Source organism: Ascaphus truei, unplaced genomic scaffold, assembly GCF_040206685.1.
Source record: "Ascaphus truei isolate aAscTru1 unplaced genomic scaffold, aAscTru1.hap1 HAP1_SCAFFOLD_645, whole genome shotgun sequence".
NCBI lineage: Eukaryota > Metazoa > Chordata > Amphibia > Anura > Ascaphidae > Ascaphus > Ascaphus truei.
The window spans coordinates 22,760-39,893 of NW_027456978.1; the positions used below are offsets into that span (position 1 = coordinate 22,760).

The 17,134-nt window shown below is 45.7% G+C and overlaps 2 protein-coding genes across 4 annotated transcripts in view; one reads left to right on the forward strand and one right to left on the reverse strand.

Moving 5' to 3' along the window:
• Positions 1-16,809, reverse strand: part of LOC142485849 (uncharacterized) — a gene marked incomplete at both ends in the record, with an annotated part of 31,492 nt that extends 14,683 nt beyond the window's left edge. Inside the window, 5 exons of the mRNA XM_075584556.1 lie at positions 2,735-2,796; positions 2,885-2,939; positions 14,068-14,141; positions 15,807-15,873; positions 16,693-16,809. Of these exons, the coding sequence (XP_075440671.1) occupies positions 2,735-2,796; positions 2,885-2,939; positions 14,068-14,141; positions 15,807-15,873; positions 16,693-16,809 (375 nt within the window). The remainder of the gene's footprint in view (positions 1-2,734; positions 2,797-2,884; positions 2,940-14,067; positions 14,142-15,806; positions 15,874-16,692) is intronic.
• LOC142485850 (uncharacterized) lies at positions 4,239-11,140 on the forward strand. Of its 3 annotated transcripts, XM_075584558.1 has the most exons (3): positions 4,239-4,935; positions 5,772-5,951; positions 9,116-11,140. In XM_075584558.1, the coding sequence occupies exons 1-3, from the start codon at positions 4,692-4,694 to the stop codon at positions 9,250-9,252; spliced, it is 561 nt and encodes a 186-aa protein (XP_075440673.1). In that variant the 5' UTR covers positions 4,239-4,691; the 3' UTR covers positions 9,253-11,140. The 3 variants fall into 3 exon arrangements, 2 of the variants coding, with proteins under 2 accessions (XP_075440673.1, XP_075440672.1); XR_012798723.1 differs by having other exon boundaries at positions 4,239-5,951; positions 10,140-11,140; XM_075584557.1 differs by having other exon boundaries at positions 5,772-11,140.
• Positions 16,810-17,134: the final 325 nt, after the last annotated feature.

Genomic DNA, 17,134 nt, shown 5'->3' on the forward strand with positions numbered 1-17,134 from the left:
GTTGCTATAGAAACAAAAATGCTTGTTACATTATAATACATTAAAAATGTCTTTAAAAAATTGTTAAAAAAAAAAAAGGGCTACAAGTATTTTCTCATTGTACAGAACTGATTTATTAAAACAAACATACACGTAGGATATTGCTTGAACTGCAGCTTTAAACCCGTCCCCTGAGCTAAAATCTCACTTCTTTGTATTAACTAATTGCAACAACAAAATTGAAACAGAAAAAAAGCCCGTCTCTCAAAAACGAATTTTAAATAAATGGTTACATTGCGCAAACGTGGGAAATTCTGGTGGTCAGTTTGCCTCCAAACTGAAGATGGACTTCCTGTTTTTGTAAGCAACACATTCCACATCGGACAAAATAGCCACCATCCCTGGTTCAAATCCAAGCCTAAGGCTGGGTCCATAGAAGGGGAAGCAGGGCTGGACCGCGCTGACGCTGAGGCTCGCCTGCTGAAATCTGCGCGATTTCATGCCCATGCAGGCGAGCCAGCGGGCGCGATCGGAGGCGGGGGGAGACTGAGGGAGGCGGGGCAGTGACGTCGCTGGGCCAATCGCCCGCGACGCACCAATGTCAACGTCACGGCGCCGTGACATTGACGCTGCTCCGCGCTGATTGGTTGTTTTCAGCCGACAGCGCTCTGAAAAACAGCTTGGCTGTCGGCTGAAAAATCCAGCGCCTCAGCATGCCTGCGGACGCTCGCGTGAGCCCCCTCTCAAGGCATCCTCATTGAGGATGCAGGGGCTCAGCGCGGAGCGTATATATAAGAAAATAGATCAGGCAATTAAGTCACCAGCAAAACAATGTAATAAGTTAATAATGAATTTCACTGTATCCAATGAGGGAGCAGCAACAACTGAACCCTTTTAGGCACGCTAGATCGTGCGGGTAATCGCTGAGAGAGTTGTGCATCTTCATCTGCACATGAAAAAGAGATGCAGGGGTTTGTAAATCTCTGTACACTCAATTATCTCTGAAAAATTCTAGTTGTTGGTTTATTAAAAAATGTATGACAGTCATTGAATCATTTAAAACTATGAAGGAACATTAATACATAGTGACGGAAGAGTAACAGGGTAAGTTCTTTTTGTTTTTGTTTCCTGTCAATATAAATACTAATAGGGATTGGTTCATTGAACTGCTGCAATTACCTCCACACTCATTTCACTCCATGTTAGAGTGTTTTTGTCATTGAAGACAGACAGATGTAGTCAGATTGAATGATTAGAAGGACGCTCCCTCCCCATCAGAGGTACACACAAAAGCACCCTAAATAATGTAGTTAATGGCTGAACAATAAAGCAAAACATTCTCATGCAAACAATTTATTAAGCCTTAGGCAGAGGCCAGGCAGGGAGCGGGCGCTCATGCGCGGTGACGTCACTCTCCCTGCTCGGTTGGGAGATTTGTGGCTGGCTAGATGCGCACACTGGGGGCGCGGCCATGACGTCACAGAGCTGGTTCGCCCTCATTGGGCAAACAGCTCACGTGATGTGCGAGGAACAAATTCAATTTTGCTTGCTTTGGCAAGCAGGTAGGCGCCGCTCATGCACTTGCTCACACTGGCCACACATTGTCGCAATGTGTTTCATCGCGGCCAGCGTGAGCGCCCGCTCAGCGCCACCCTGACCGAGGCCTTCGTGTTGCATTCATTATCAGGAGCAAATAAATAACAGGCAGTCCTTGGTTATCCAACAGAATCCGTTCTGGAAGTAGCGTTGGATAATGAAAACGTTGTAAAGTGAGTCCCATGTTAATCAGTGGTGGTGAGCGTTGGATAACGCATTCCGGCGTAGAAAAATGGCCCATAGGGTTGCATTGTAAAGCATTGGATATGCCATTCATTGTAATGTGAAACGTTGGACAGCGAGGACTACCTGTACTTGTGATGGATGGGGTAGCTGTCATCACAAAACTGGGATGAAGCCCAGCTAGCTACCCCATAATCCATGTAACTTGGCCACCTATGTAAGGCTTATTTTGGCCAAATGTACTTTAATATCTGGGGGAGAACAGGGAAAGTATAATGCACTATGTATGTAAATCAAAGCACTTTATTCCCTGTAAATGCAAGCCCCCAGTTTAGTGAATCAACATTGTTCTGTGATGTGATTTGGGAGTCAGCCCTGTAAAGTGTAAATTGGATTAGGTGACTGTATGTGCTCATTTCTAAGATGACAGACTTGTAATGTGATTTGCATGTGTACATTTCTATAGAGGGGACTCTGTGATTTAATCAGCTGAGGTTCCTTCAGAGAAATGTGTATTGTGACAAAGGCTGGGAACGTGGAGGTGTTAAAGACATTTGGCGAGTGGGAAAGAGTGGTCAATCAGGTCTGCTCTGATTGGCCAGCAACCCGTCCCATGTAAAGGATAGCAACAGAGGGCTATATAAGAGGCACTGCTGATCAGAGAATCTATCTGGGAGACATTCTGTGAAGGAGTTTGGATCTTGACTGTGACCAGCTGGAGATACGTTAGAGGGGCTGCTGTGTGATCAGCACTCTGATATCCTGGACGAGAAGCGGACAGGGCAAGCCTTTTTGAAGCAGGCCCCTGCACCTAGCGAGGCTAGTCTACTCCCCAGGTGGTATTGTATCTTGCTTTGTGCATCTTTGTTTTGTCTGCTGGCGTGCCAGAATAAACCTCATTTTACTCAACAACCTTGTCCTATTTGGTGCTAGTGATCCCGGTGTAAAAGTTCTGGTCTCCTGTGACAGTACTTACATTAGAAGATTTCAGTTCGGAATTGCTGGTAGTATCTGGATGGCTTCCACTGTCATCTTCACCTTTAACAGAAAGAAAATATATTCTTGCAAACCAATTCATTTAGTATTTTTTTTTTTTAGGGACAGAGTAATATTTTATCCTTCTTACCGGAGATAACGTAGCTGTCACAGCACACATTAATATTATCTTCAATCGCATGCACCTGACAAGGAGTAAAACGAAAGTATCACACCTTTATTCTAAAAACAGTGAAATAATTACAGAATATGGATGTCTGGTAAATAATGTCACCCATTAAAACAAATTTCAGGTATCAGCATTGCATCTTCGTTCGACTTTTTGATAACTCCTATGAACAGCCAGCTGATAAATGCTGGTTAAACCATACTCAAGTTAAAATGATGGAATTGTGAGGCGAGAGAATTTGAGGCCACGCTGGTGAACTGGGAATCTATATTCAGCTACTGTATAAACATGCTTCATAGATAAAATCAATAATCTACTCTACACTCTGTTTTGCCAACACAAAAGGCAAATCACACCTGGCAAGGGGGTCACCCCCTTTATCATTGGAACATGTGAATAACAATCAATAAACCCCACGTATTAAAAAAAAAAAATCTAAATGTAATATCCTCATTACCCGTTATAGAGCTGGCCTAGCCCGCATGGGTGGCTACAGCTATTGACCGGGGGGTGCGGCCCCCCCCCCCAGCTAGGCTGTTGGTCGCGTGCACGATCAGGGAAGGCAGTTGGGGCGGTTAGTTTTTAAATAGAGCCAAGGAACAAGCAACTGTCACTTGTTCCTTGGCGTTCAACAGTTTCACACACTCTCCTCTCTTCTCCTGCGTTTAGTAGGTTAAAATTGGTTTGATTTGGGCCCCCCTCCCGGGGTGAGGGATTTTCCCTTCCCTCCTCGTGGTGAGGGACCCTCCGCCTCCCCCCGTGTGTTTTTGCCGGTTTTGCCAGTGCCCGGGGGGGGGGGGGGGGGGGGAATTGCAAGTAAGGCTGTTGTTTTTTGTCCTGCGTGGGACCTCCCTTCCTTCCTCGTGGTGAGGGACCCTCCGCCCCCCCCCCCCCATGTGTTTTTGCCGGTTTTGCCGGTGCTCGGGGGGAGGTTGGGGATTGCGAGTAGGGATAGGTTTTTGTCCTGCCTTTCGTTATCGCGCTGTTTTATTGGTAGCAGCGGCGGGGGGAGGAGGGAGAAGGATGAGGAGAGTGACTCCTACCTGGGGCTGATGCGTGTAGGAAGGCGCATCGGCGTGGAGGAGGTTTTTGCTTGGCGCCGTTTGCGAGCCCTGTTCCTGTCCTCCTATTGTGGCCGCTTGTGTGGCTGGGGGGGGGGAAGAGAGGCTCGCCCAGCCCACGCTTAGCCGTGCGGTTGGGCTAATGGCAAGGGAGGTCTTTGCATACACGAGTGTCATGTGGTTCCGCCTCCTGACGATGATCAGGGGGTGGTTTTTTTGGGGGGGGGCTGGGGGCAAGGCTGTTATTACGTCTGGGGGAGGGGGCTGTTCGTGGTTTGGCTGGAATGGTGGGCTTTTGCCCCCCCTCCTCCCTCCTCCTTGGGGAGATATTGGCCCTTTTCCTTCCCCCCCTTTTTTCTTCCACTCTTTTAAACAGGGGCTGTCCATTTAAAAAAATAATAATAATTAAATAAATAATTAAAAATATATATTAAAAAAAAAAAAAGGTTTAAAAAAAAAAAACGCCTTTTGAGGTTGGTCTTGGTTGTGGTTAATGGAAGCCAATTCTAAGGTTTTTCGTGTCGTGGGTGACACCATACTTAAAAAAAAAAAAAAGCTTTAGAGCGGTTCTAAGTCTATTCAAGTGAACTGGTTTTCGTGGAAAGATCGGCCAGGCAAGAGTTCAAGAGTAGTTTGCTGGCAGGATTTAGGTGGTGGAATTAAACCAGTGTTTGACGAGCCATTGGATAAATTCAGCGCTAGTAGCGATGTCCTTTCAGGTCAGCACCATGCAGCTTTTGGCGGAGGCGCACAACAATGAGGAAGGATGGTTTCAGAAGCAGATGTGTGCACTAGTGCTGAAAGCTGGAAGTGATCAAGGAAGTTTGGGCAGTCGTGGAAACGCGAGAGGACAGGGTGGTTCCCATGCTACCTGCGCTGAGGCGTGGCCATCATCAAGTGATGAAGGGGGTCCTAGTTACGGAGCACGGGAAGCGTTGGTGGTGCAGAAGGGTATGTCATGGCGGAGTTTTTGGAAATCACAGCCTATTTGGTTGAAGGCTGGGTGACTTTTGGGAGGAGCCTGGGAGATGGGTTCCCACATGAACAGGTGTGGGACATTGGGTCCCTGGAAAAACAGGGGTGGGACATGGGTCTCCACAAAAACAGGTGTGCGACATGGGTCCCCACAAAAAACAAGTGTTGGACATGGGTCCCCACAAAAACAGGTGTGGGACATGGGCCCCTGGAAAAAACAGGGGTGGGACATGGGTCTCCACAAAAACAGGTGTGGGACATGGGTCCCCACAAAAACAAGTGTTGGACATGGGTCCCCACAAAAACCGGTGTGGGACATGGGTCCCTGGAAAAAGCAAGGGTGGGACATGGGTCCCTGGAAAAAACAAGGGTGGGACATGGGTCCCTGAGAAAAAAAAAATAAATAAAAAAAAAAAACAAGGGTGGGACATGGGTCCCTGGAAAAACAGGGGTGGGACATGGGTCCCAACCTTATATAAAAAAAAAAAAAAAAAAGCATGGATGGAGGCGAGCAGTAGGTGGCTAAGTATTCCATTTCTCCCCTAAAAAAAAAAAAAAGGGGGGGATTTTGGGAGAGGGCCGACATGCTCGCCATAGCCGGTTACTGGTGAAAGGAAAGCTGGAAAAGGATAGTTGGTAATAAAAAAAAAAAAAAAAAAAAAAAAAAAATAGAGGTTGGGGGGTTTGGTCCCAGCCTAGAAGAGAACGTAGGTAAAGGATTGGTCCTTTTAAAAAAAAAAAAAAAATAAGCGTTTATTCAGGAATAAAGGTTAGCTTAATTGGGGGTTTAATATTTGCTTCCTCATTTACAGGTAAATCTGGAACGGCCGGGACGCGGTCGACCTCGCTTCGTGGCGCTGGTACGTCGTCCACGGCTCGCAAGCGGTCCGGGCCTCGGGTTGAGCTTGCTGTCAGAGGCTTAGAGGACAAGGGTCTTGGGGCAGGTCCCGACAGGCGGTTCAAAACACCGCCGGGGACTGGGGCATCGAAGGGTAAGCGAAAAAGAGTTGCTTGTTTGGGAAATAAGGGCGTTACCTTGCCGGGCATTGTTAGCTCCCCTGGGCCACAGGTGTTGGAGTTGGGGTTAGCGGGCGATGCCGAGGCAAGAATGATTAGTGCGGTGGTTAAGGGCGTTCAGTTAGCTTTATTGCCGATGACAACGTTATTATCCACTAAGCAAGCAGTGGAGGCATGCAAGTCAAGTGAGCGGCAGGGGGGGTCAGATTCAGTGCTTGATGGGGGGAGCAACCGTGGAACAGTGGGTGGAGAGTTGGCTCAGGTGTCTTTGGGTGGGGAGAGTACAGCAGGTTGTACCCTTAGCACAGTGCCGAAAGTTATTCAAGATGCGTTGGCATCGGCCACAGCATTGCCGGTGCAGGTGGCGGGACAAGGAGCTGATTTAACGACAGTTGTTAGTTTGTTAGGTGAGCATCCGGTGGTGAATTCAGGTGCTGGGCAGGGGACAGGGCTCGGAAGGCCATTGGCAGGTTCAAAAAGGCTGCCGGATGCGGCCTATGGGGACTCATGTACGACCATATCACGTTCCTTAGGCGTGCATTTGTCAAAGGAAGTAAAGGAAAAGATTTGGGCGGGTGATTACGTTGAGATTTTGTCATTGCTTCCGGGTTACAATGAAGCGGTAGCTAAATCCGGAAAAAAAAAGGGGGAGGCTAAAAAGGAGGATGTGGAAAAGCGTCTTTTTCCTCGCAAGTTCAGTAATTGGTCGCAGGCATTTGGGATTTTGGCGGGCGTTGCGGGGGAAAAGGATCCGCATTTATGCTCGGCGCTTTTTAAGTATCAGGATACGATTAGAAAAGCGTTTCAGAAACACGGGGGGTCGTCCTTTCGTGGGTCAAATAGCCTCAAAGGGGTCTGGCGGGAGCATTTTCAGGTGCGCACATCAGGGAGAGGGCGTGCAGGTGGGAAGCAGTCGGGGGTATGTTGGCGTTACAACGAGTCAAGATGCAATTTTGAGAATTGTATGTAGATTCCAACATACTTGCGCTGGGTGCGGGGGTCAGCATCCCAAATCAAAGTGCTTTAAGAAAGATAGTAAGGGTTTCAAGGGAGCAGGACAGCAGGCTGTTCAGGAAGGCGGGAACGCCAGTTTCAGCAGAGGCAATGGCGCCTTGGCTGGAAAAATACCCCAATAGACGGGCAGCTAGCTTATTACGAGAGGGGTTTAAGGAAGGATTCAGGATCCCCTTTGAGTATCAGGAGGGATCGGGGGGCGAGAGGAATTTGAAGTCGGTCAGGTTGAATGGGGATGTGGCAAAAGAAAAAATTGATAAAGAGATTGAGTTGGGCAGAATGGCGGGCCCTTTCCTTTCCCCGCCCCTGAAAAATCTTAGGGTGTCGCTGTTGGGAGTGGTTCCGAAAAAGGAGGCGGGGGCTTTCAGGTTAATTCAACATCTGTCTTACCCGAAAGGGTCGTCAGTTAATGACGGGATAGATAGGGACTTATGCTCCGTAAGCTACGCCACTTTTGATCAAGCGGCGGCTTTGGTGGGAAGGATGGGGCAGGGGGCATTGATGGCGAAGGCTGACGTTAAGTCAGCTTTCAGACTCTTGCCGGTACATCCAGATGGTTTTCATTTATCGGGCTGTATGTTGGAAGGGCGTTATTTTGTTGACCTTTGTTTACCTATGGGTTGTGCATTGTCTTGTTTTTATTTTGAAACATTCAGCACATTTTGGAAAAATACCCCAATAGACGGGCAGCTAGCTTATTACGAGAGGGGTTTAAGGAAGGATTCAGGATCCCCTTTGAGTATCAGGAGGGATCGGGGGGCGAGAGGAATTTGAAGTTGGTCAGGTTGAATGGGGATGTGGCAAAAGAAAAAATTGATAAAGAGATTGAGTTGGGCAGAATGGCGGGCCCTTTCCTTTCCCCGCCACTGAAAAATCTTAGGGTGTCACTGTTGGGAGTGGTTCCAAAAAAGGAGGCGGGGGCTTTCAGGTTAATTCAACATCTGTCTTACCCGAAAGGGTCGTCAGTTAATGACGGGATAGATAGGGACTTATGCTCAGTAAGCTACGCCACTTTTGATCAAGCGGCGGCTTTGGTGGGAAGGATGGGGCAGGGGGCATTGATGGCGAAGGCTGACGTTAAGTCAGCTTTCAGACTCTTGCCGGTACATCCAGATGGTTTTCATTTATCGGGCTGTATGTTGGAAGGGCTTTATTTTGTTGACCTTTGTTTACCTATGGGTTGTGCATTGTCTTGTTTTTATTTTGAAACATTCAGCACATTTTTGGAGTGGGTGATCCGCAATAGGGTGCAGGCAGCAGGGATCATACATTATTTGGATGATTTCCTTTTCGTTGGTCCGCAGGGGTCTGATTTGTGCGCAAGGTGGCTTTTTCATTTTCAGCCATGGCGCGCGAATTTGGGGTTCCTTTGGCGAATGAAAAAACAGTGGCACCCACGACCACTCTCAGTTTTCTGGGCATAGTAATTGATTCAGTGAACAGGGAATATAGGTTACCTCCTGAGAAGTTAGTTGTTTTGGAGAGTATGATAAAGGATTTCATGCTTCTTAGGAAGGCCTCATTAAGACAGTTTCCGGTTTTGATGGGCCATTTGGTGCTTGCAGCTCGCATTATGCCTGTGGGAAGGGTGTTTTCCAGGCGCTTGTCAGCAGCTACAGCGGGGGTAAGGTGTCCCAACCACTTCATTCGGGTCACAACAGATATTCGGAAGGATTTGGTGGTGTGGCAAGAATTCTTACAGAGTTACAACGGAAGGACGTTGTGGAGGGGGCGTCCAGCGCGGAACGATGAGCTGCAGCTATTTACGGATGCGGCTGGGTCAGTAGGGTTTGGTGTATATTTTAATGGAGCTTGGTGTGCGGAGGAATGGCCAGAGGATTGGCGAGGGACTCAGCTTATCAGGAATCTGACATTTTTTGAACTTTTCCCTTTACTAGTGGCTGTACATCTTTGGGGGGACAAGTTTGCTAACAGGGAGGTGACGTTTTGGTCCAACAACTTGGGTGTGGTGGAGGCTGTGAATAATTTTGGTTCACGGTCCCCACCAGTGTTGGTTCTGTTGAGGCATTTTGTGTTACGGTGTTTACAGCTTAATATAGGTTTCAAGGCTAGGCATGTTCCTGGGGTGGAGAACAACATTGCTGATGCATTATCACGTTTGCAGATGGAGCTGTTTCGGAGGTTGGCACCGGGGGCGGAGACCCAGGGCGAACGGTGCCCAGCAGTCTTGTGGGATCTGGTAACGGAGGTGTGATTGATATAATCAAGGCTTCACTCGCCCCGGGTACGTGGGGTGCTTAGGTGGCTGCTTGGCGAGAATTTCGGGAGGCGGAAAGGTTGGCGGGAGGAAAGATCTCGGAGGTAGACATTTTGCTGGGTCACATGATGAGTTTGAGGGACAAGTGTTTAGCTGGTGGATCCATAGGGAGAAAGATGGCGGGTATATCGTTCTTCCTTAGGCTGAATGGTAGGGTTGATGTGTTTTGTGGTAAGGAAGGTGCTAGCAGGCATGGTTAAAGGGATAACTAGCAGGGATGGCAGAAGACCAGTGACGCCGGTAATTTTGGAAGGTTTGTTGTGGGTCACAGACGTGGTATGCTCTTCCAGTTTTGAGGCAGTACTTTTTAAGGTCACATTCATCATAGCATTTTTTGCAGCTCTGTGAGCAGGTGAATTGGTTTGTGTATCCAAGAAAGGAGGGGGTGGCTTGCAGCGGGCTGACGTAAGTTTAGGAGAAGGTTTGGTGAGGTTGCTGGTACGGAGGTCTAAAACGGATCCGAAAGGAAAGGGAGCGTGGATCTTGTTGAAGGGTTTGCCTGGAAGTGTGGTGTGCCCAGTAAAAGCTTTGGAAGATTATTTGGCCATTAGGCCAGAACAAGGGGGTCCACTGTTAGTGCACATGAACGGGGGGGCATTGTCAAGGTTTCAATATTTGCGGGTCTTTCGGATGTGTCTCAAGCAGCAAGGGTTAGAAGGGGGCAGTATGGAACGCATTCTTTTCGCATTGGGTCAGCGACGGAAGCAGCACGCGTTGGGCTCGCGGTAGCAAAGATACGGAGGATTGGGCGCTGGAAGTCAGACAGTTACCGGACATACATCAGGCCGGATTTGGTAGGGGAGAATGTTGCGATAGAGTAATCACTCTGCTGTTGTTTTTCTTTTTTCCCACCATGTTTTTGCCTCCTCAGATTTCGTGGTAATTTGGATCGTGGGAGATTCAATGGTACACTGGGCGGGGAAGAGGGTGAATTCGCGCCCGTATGGAAAGAATTTAGGTTTGAGTATGGAGCAGGTGGAGGTAACGTGGTGGGGGATGAGAGGGATGCGGTGGGGACGTCTTTTTCCGCTGCTAATTTCTAGGGCCAGGGGTAGGAGGGCACCGGACATCATCATTATTCATGTTGGGGGTAATGATGTGGCAAAATTGCGGTCGATTGATTTATTCCAGCAGATTAAGCAAGATTTGGCGCGCATGTTAGCGTTTTGGCCAAAGGTGCAATTATTTTGGTCCGAGATAATAAGATAATATGCAGGTTGGTTTGGAAAGGTGCGCGTATCCCGGGGAGAGTTAACAAGATGAGGAAGAGGTTAAACAGGAAGGTGGGGAATTTCTTGGTTCAATGTGGGGGTGGGGTCATTCGTCACCCGCAGTTTAGTTTTTAATTGAGTGGATGGTTTAGGGAAGATGGGGTACAGTTGTCGGATGTGGGTGTGGATATGTTTAATAATGATTTACAGGAAGGTTTGGAAGAGGTCATAAGGGGTATGGCGGTACGGGTCTGATTTAAGGGGGTTAAACAGGCCCGTTGGTGGCGGCAGTTGGGGGGGGGGGTGTTAACATTTCTTTATTTTGCAGATAAATAAGAGTATATATTCGAGACAAGGAAGAAAAGATAACGATGGAGGGGTCAGTGGACCAATTGCTTTGTCGCGGCGGCAGTTGGGGGGGGGGGGGTAGGTGCTTGTTCCCCAGAAGTGGCTCGGGGCTGGTTATCGGGGGGTTTGAAGCAATTGGGCAGGTCACCGGGACGTACTTCCGGGTGCCCCCTTTGCGTTGCCCAGCCCTGAGCATTCTGGCGCGGACAGGTGGTACGCTATCCCCATTTGTGTTAATAAATAAGCCGCGGCCTTTTACCTCCATATATGTGTCCTCTTGTTATTTGTATGTCTTTATGTAGAGGGTTTTTATGAGAGGGGGGGGGGGGAAGCTCGCGCCTCCTTGGTCAATGAAAATGTTTACGTTTTGAAAACCAGACAACGCATGCATATAATGTAAATATCAAACTTAAGATAAAAAGGATCTATACATTTGTTAAGATATTTAATTCTGAAAGGAGCATTCCATACTAAGGTCACATATTGTAAATCGGTATGAAGCTGAACCGCATTCGTTTTGGTTCTGCGGACCCCATGCTTCCCAAGATACTAACTTCTGTAGTTGCTGTTGGTACTTACTGGATCTAAAACCTCCCATGGCACGTGGGCCAAAAGGATGCAATTTTGTTACCCCAGCAGGGGATGGTACCGAGGGTCACCAGTAGTGGATTTACAAAAACTGCCGGCCATAGTCACTTACCTGGTGCCGCGCCCCTCCTTCTGCAGCATCAAATGAAGCTACAACGTCCCATGGCTTCGCGTTACGATGGTAACGTGACGTCATGTTGTCATGGTACCGCGATGTGACACGGCAGCACGTTGCCATGGTACCGGACGTCGCTGCGTCATTTGACTCTGCAGAAGAAGCGCGGCATGACGCAGAAGGTAAGAACTTTAGAGGCCCTATTCTCTCCTGCAGCAACCAGTGGGGAAGAGAGAGGGGCCTCTTTATATTGTGGGGGGAGGGGGTGTAAAGAAATATGCCGGCCTAGGCACAGGCCTAATGGAAAATCCACCACTGGGGGTCAGAGGCAAGTATATCTGCAAGAGATGATTCCCAAAGCTGAAAATAACGCAGTACAGCTCCTGCTTCCAATCTAGGGGGGACAAAAGAAACCCAAGACCGAACCACAACTTCAATGCATGTTGTTGGAAATTCTAGATCTGCTTTGTAAAGCAGTGTAAAAAAAAAAAGTGTGACCACATAGGTATAATAATAATAATAATAAATGTACTACTAGAATAAGTATTTATTTGGGCTTTCACTGTGCGTGATATGCTATATATGAATACTTAATATCAGGAAACGCTTGTGATTAAAGTTGTTTGTGTATGGTTATATACAGTGGTTGACAAATCACCAAAAAATCTACTCGCCACACAAAAAAATCTACTCGCCACCTAGTACTAAACGTGTGCTGCTTGGGCCAATATTTACTCGCCCGGGGGATAAATCCACTCGCCCGGGGCGAGCAAATGTATAGGTTTGTCGAACACTGGTTATATATATATGGACACATTTCAACGTATGCATATGAGAGTATGCATGTGTAAGTCCCTCAGGAGGGTACGGCAGTCCTTGTCACAGCAATTCATTGCTCCCGTTTCATTTTTCTTTTTAGTCAATCCCTAACCGGGTTAGTCTTCAATTTGTAATTGCTGCAGCATTTACTAAAAAGGAACATTAACTCATAATGGAAGAAATCCCAAGCTTTGGTGGACAGAGCTCTTTTATAGAGGGACACCTAGCTCCTCCCTTACCTGTACATGTATGTCCTGTTGGAGGGGAAAGGATTACACATTATCTCCATAAAAGACTTTGCACTTATCTAAAAGGGAGTTGAGGATTTATGCATGAAATGTTATGGGAGCATGGAAAACACGGGGCATAATCCAGATGAGGAAGAGCGAGAAGAAACCACCAATGATGTACCATGCGTGTTAGTCCTGGTCTCCCGTGACACATGCTACCGGTAATCATTTGATCTCTGTACCACTCCTGAGCGGTGACGTCACCCTTGAGTGTCTGTGTCGCAGCTGCTCCCTGAAAGGAGGTGATTCCAGCCCCCGATGAAGCCACAACGGTGAAACATATGTTGGGCAGGCTAAGCGTCACCACCTAGTGCGCTGGCTATATCGGAGAGGACTGTTGCCTTCTCTCAGTTAGAGTGTTTCGGAGCCTTCTAAAGGAAGCACAACACTCTGACTACTTTCCTATTTGTCATGGTTCTGAGTACAAGACACATACTTTGTGATCTTGAAATAGCTGTTCTGCTAAACATAACAGACCTCTATGTTCATTTACCTTTGAACCCGTTGGTCTGGTACATATGTGTGTGTATATATCCGTATACTAGCATTAGCTGGCTCAACAAATATATTATTCTGAGCACACACACTACATTAAGCTATACTCTCCATTTAGGTGTAGTCCTCAAACTATATAGAACTGTATTGGTATAACTACCACTGTTAGTATAATTATATAGCAGTGGGACATTCTAAAATAGTTATTCCTAGCATACACTGTTAGTTTGAATTAGGCATACAGTTACCTGCTCCGTTTTTTAATTTATTTTAATCACTTTGGTTCACGTTAGCTTTTTGCTGCAATAAATATATTTTAATCATTTATTAATAAATAGTAATTTTTAACATAGGTATAGGTGTTCTCTTGTGCGGCTATTAGGGAGCTTTCTTTCTTTTCTTTGCTTATGATTCCAGCTTAACCTGCTCATCTGAGTGGAGCGTGGGGTGTGGACGCCTTAGGCCTCGGGCATGGTCAGTGCTTAGGCGCTGAGGCGCGCTGCTGCTCGGCAGCGAGCCCCTGCAGCCGCAATGAGAGCGGCTTTAGAAGGGGCTTCCGCAAGCGTGTCTTAAGAAAATTTTAGTTGCAGTGATGGAGTGTATGCTTTGGACCGGGAGAGGGTGCTTTCCCTATCGGAACGGGTATTTCCAATGCTGCAGTGATTGTGTGAATACACCTACCTGCATTGTTACCAATAGGCTGGCTGGGCTTCCTTGTGGGGTCCCTGTCACTTCGGTGTGCCTATGAGGGTCTGGTATTCCGACGACTCCTGATGGTTATTATACCCAATTGTTTTTATTTTTCCACTGTACCATATGTGTATTCAGTACCTTTTACCCACTAAAATATTTGTTTAGTAATGCTTTATGAGGGTTTGGGCTTGTCTTTTCTATCTATCTTAAGCAAAATAAGACTACAAAGTTGATAAATACCTTTTTCTTTGAACGATTTTTATATTTCGGTTTCTTTTTAATATTTTTATAGCAGCCATTCCATATTTTGGGTCCTAGATTTAAAAAAAAAAAAAAAGAAAGAAAAGATTGAGTAAAAATGAACACATTAAATAAAGCAGAGAAGGGGAGTCATCCGTTGAGATAATAATTTATTGGATTGCTAGACGTTATAGGTTTGCTTTTTCTTGTCATATTTAATGGGTTAAAAAGTGTCATCACAGTGCTAGGTGAACTACAATGGTAGCACAAATATTGCTGTAGTCTGGATACCCAACCAAGGAATGCTTGCAGTAGCAGCTGTTGGTATCAATATCAGGTCAGAATTAGGCTGTAGCCCGAGAGGAGAGAAATGCTGGCAGCTACAGAGACTTGCTCTGAACCAGTGGGCAGAAGTAGGTTAAAAGAGCCAAAACATCTGAGAAGACATCTACTGAGATAGGTAGGAGTGTTAAATGAACCACTCAAGGAGCATAACGGAGAGATAAGTGGATGGCTGAATAAAGATGGAAAGTATTGCAGACTTGAGGAGAGAGAAGTGGATCGTGTTCAACTTTCAATTAATGAAAGGAGGTCCCAATATGAACTGGCCGAAGACGTTCATTTTGATATCATTGGTAGGGATGACACAAACATCTTCCTACACTTACTAATAGCTACAAAGAAATGATGATCAAATCACGTGCAACCGGAAATTAATTACATGTTCTGTCCAAAACGAAGCCATTGATCTTTGCAACACTGGACACATGTCTAAAAAATTTTTTAGATATATATACAGGCATTAACGTACACAATGGGACCAAAGCATGTATGTTAAGCGAAAATGTACTTAAAGTGAAGCACTACCTTTTCCCCCCACTTATCGATGCTTCGGTACAGGTAGGGAGCCGGTATTGCTGTTCAGGACGTGCAGACAGGCGCATGCGCGAGCTGCCGTTTGCCTATTGGGCGAGGGGAATCAGCGCATCGCTACTACGGCGGTCTGTAGGGCAGAATAAGTGTCCGCACTCGCGAAGCAAGCGTATGGACACAGAGGTATGGTGCTATTGTAAATATGTCCTTACTCGCGAGTGTACTTAAAGTGAGTGTCCTTAAACTGGGGTATGCCTGTAAGCAATTCATTCTTTGACATGATGGTTAATGTAAAAAAATATGAAGCAGTTAGATCTATTCCCACCTTTCTCCAATTTCAGCGATGCCATATTGCAATTATAGAGAGGAGTGCCACCATAAAAAAAAGCTGACACGCTTGGCTACTACAGTGTAATCGGGACACCAAAACAGCAGCACTGGTGTAATTGCCTTGGTACTGCAGAATCTCCAACAAACGCCACTCGCAAATGAATGTTCCAAGTGTTTAATTAAATAGATCAATCTCTGGTCCCGATGGGATCTTTAACACTTGCAACATTCATTTGAATGTGAGACACGCATTAAAATAATGTTACAAGATATAACAAGCCAGAAAATGAAACCGTACAATTATTATGCATACAATCATACACAGTATTAACAGGTCACTTGACATTTCCTGGGGTTTGTTTTTTTAAAGTAGTAAGTAGTTTTCATGTTCATTTGGAAATATAAACACTTTACATGTCCGTGCTATTGGACCAGACTACATTTCTTGGCTCCAACAATTAACCGATTAAAAGAACAATTTACCCACTCACATGAGATTTCCCATGGACTTTTATCGGTTGCAAATACTTCCTTACCATTTGGGGTATCATAAGTTAAACTTGCAATATCTATTAGTAGATCATCTTCAAAAGGCTTGTCGTACTATGTAAAAAAAAAAAAACAGACATGAAAAGGCGTTGCAGCAGTTACTATTTACTTTGTAGCAGACAGAACCATAACAACAAATACCTTCACATTATTCAGCTACACCTCACACTTATCTGATATGGAATGTCGTGGTGGTGTGTGTTGGATACAGATATAACATTCACTGCTGGTTGTACTGCAGCACACAATCTGCTTTTTCAGGTGCTCCACTAAAATTAGGGTTGAAGCAGCATCCCCCACCAAAATAATATATATATATATAAAAAAAATAAAAATCAGAACCCAAAACAGTTAGATTGTATTGTGCAGATTTTTCTTGTTCTATTTAATTTTTTTCCAAAAAACTGGTTTACACAGTTTTCACCGGTTTATTATTGCACTGTTAAGACATCCCCATGCAAATAGCTGCTTTAAAATGTTTGTGGGTGGCAGCAACCATTTTTATTTCCCTCGGAGGGGAAGAAAAATAAAAATCATTTATCCAGAATGCCCTTACAGAATTTAGAAATGAAATAAACATTTATTTTTATGGCGGGCACAGGAGATTGTCACTTTATATGGAATACCAACTTAAAGTAGCCTGTGAAAACACATGCACAGGTGTACCAGGTGTGTTCTCTCTACTCTTGTACAGGCTTTCAAACCCATGTACTCCATTCCTCTGACAGACCTGAGAAATGTCTGCGAACCCCCCTGATGCAGATCACATCATAAATAATATATAGCACAGGCATAGGCTTTAAACGGTTAAATGAAAATATCATGTAAGAAACATCAATCCATATATTCATGGTAGAGCGATATGGCTCCTACCTTCATTAAAATCATTGTCATTTTAGCTTGGAAGACCTTCTCATTTCTGTCCAGTTCACTGTTCAAAACGCCGCTTGGGTCCAGAGGCAATTTCCCGGAGGACAGGTCAGCGAAGACCTGGGTAGGGTAAAATTAAACACGAAAAATCAAGTCTTCCGAATTCACCGACAAAGGCACTCAGGGTAGGGCTTTAACTTCTTAAAATGTCTCACTAATGTCATTGTTGTAGTACAGAAGAAGGGGCAACAAACAAGCCAATACGTTCACTAACTATCTAGGAGGTCGGTTACCTGATGTTTAACCAGAACCAAGCATAATAGGATGGAAGACTAGTGCTGGAACTTAATTTCAACATTACTGTTTGATACTCAAGACAGGTTAAAAATCAGCAGCTCACGATGCTATACCTTTTTGGTTCTTATTTGGTTTATAACTTACTTGG

Coding starts and splice junctions, on each gene's coding strand:
- LOC142485850 (XM_075584557.1), top strand. CDS start 4,692: ATGTCCTTTCAGGTCAGCACCATGCAGCTTTTGGCGGAGGCGCACAAC. Junction 4,936..5,771: donor AGCGTTGGTGGTGCAGAAGG/GTATGTCATGGC, acceptor CCTCATTTACAG/GTAAATCTGGAACGGCCGGG.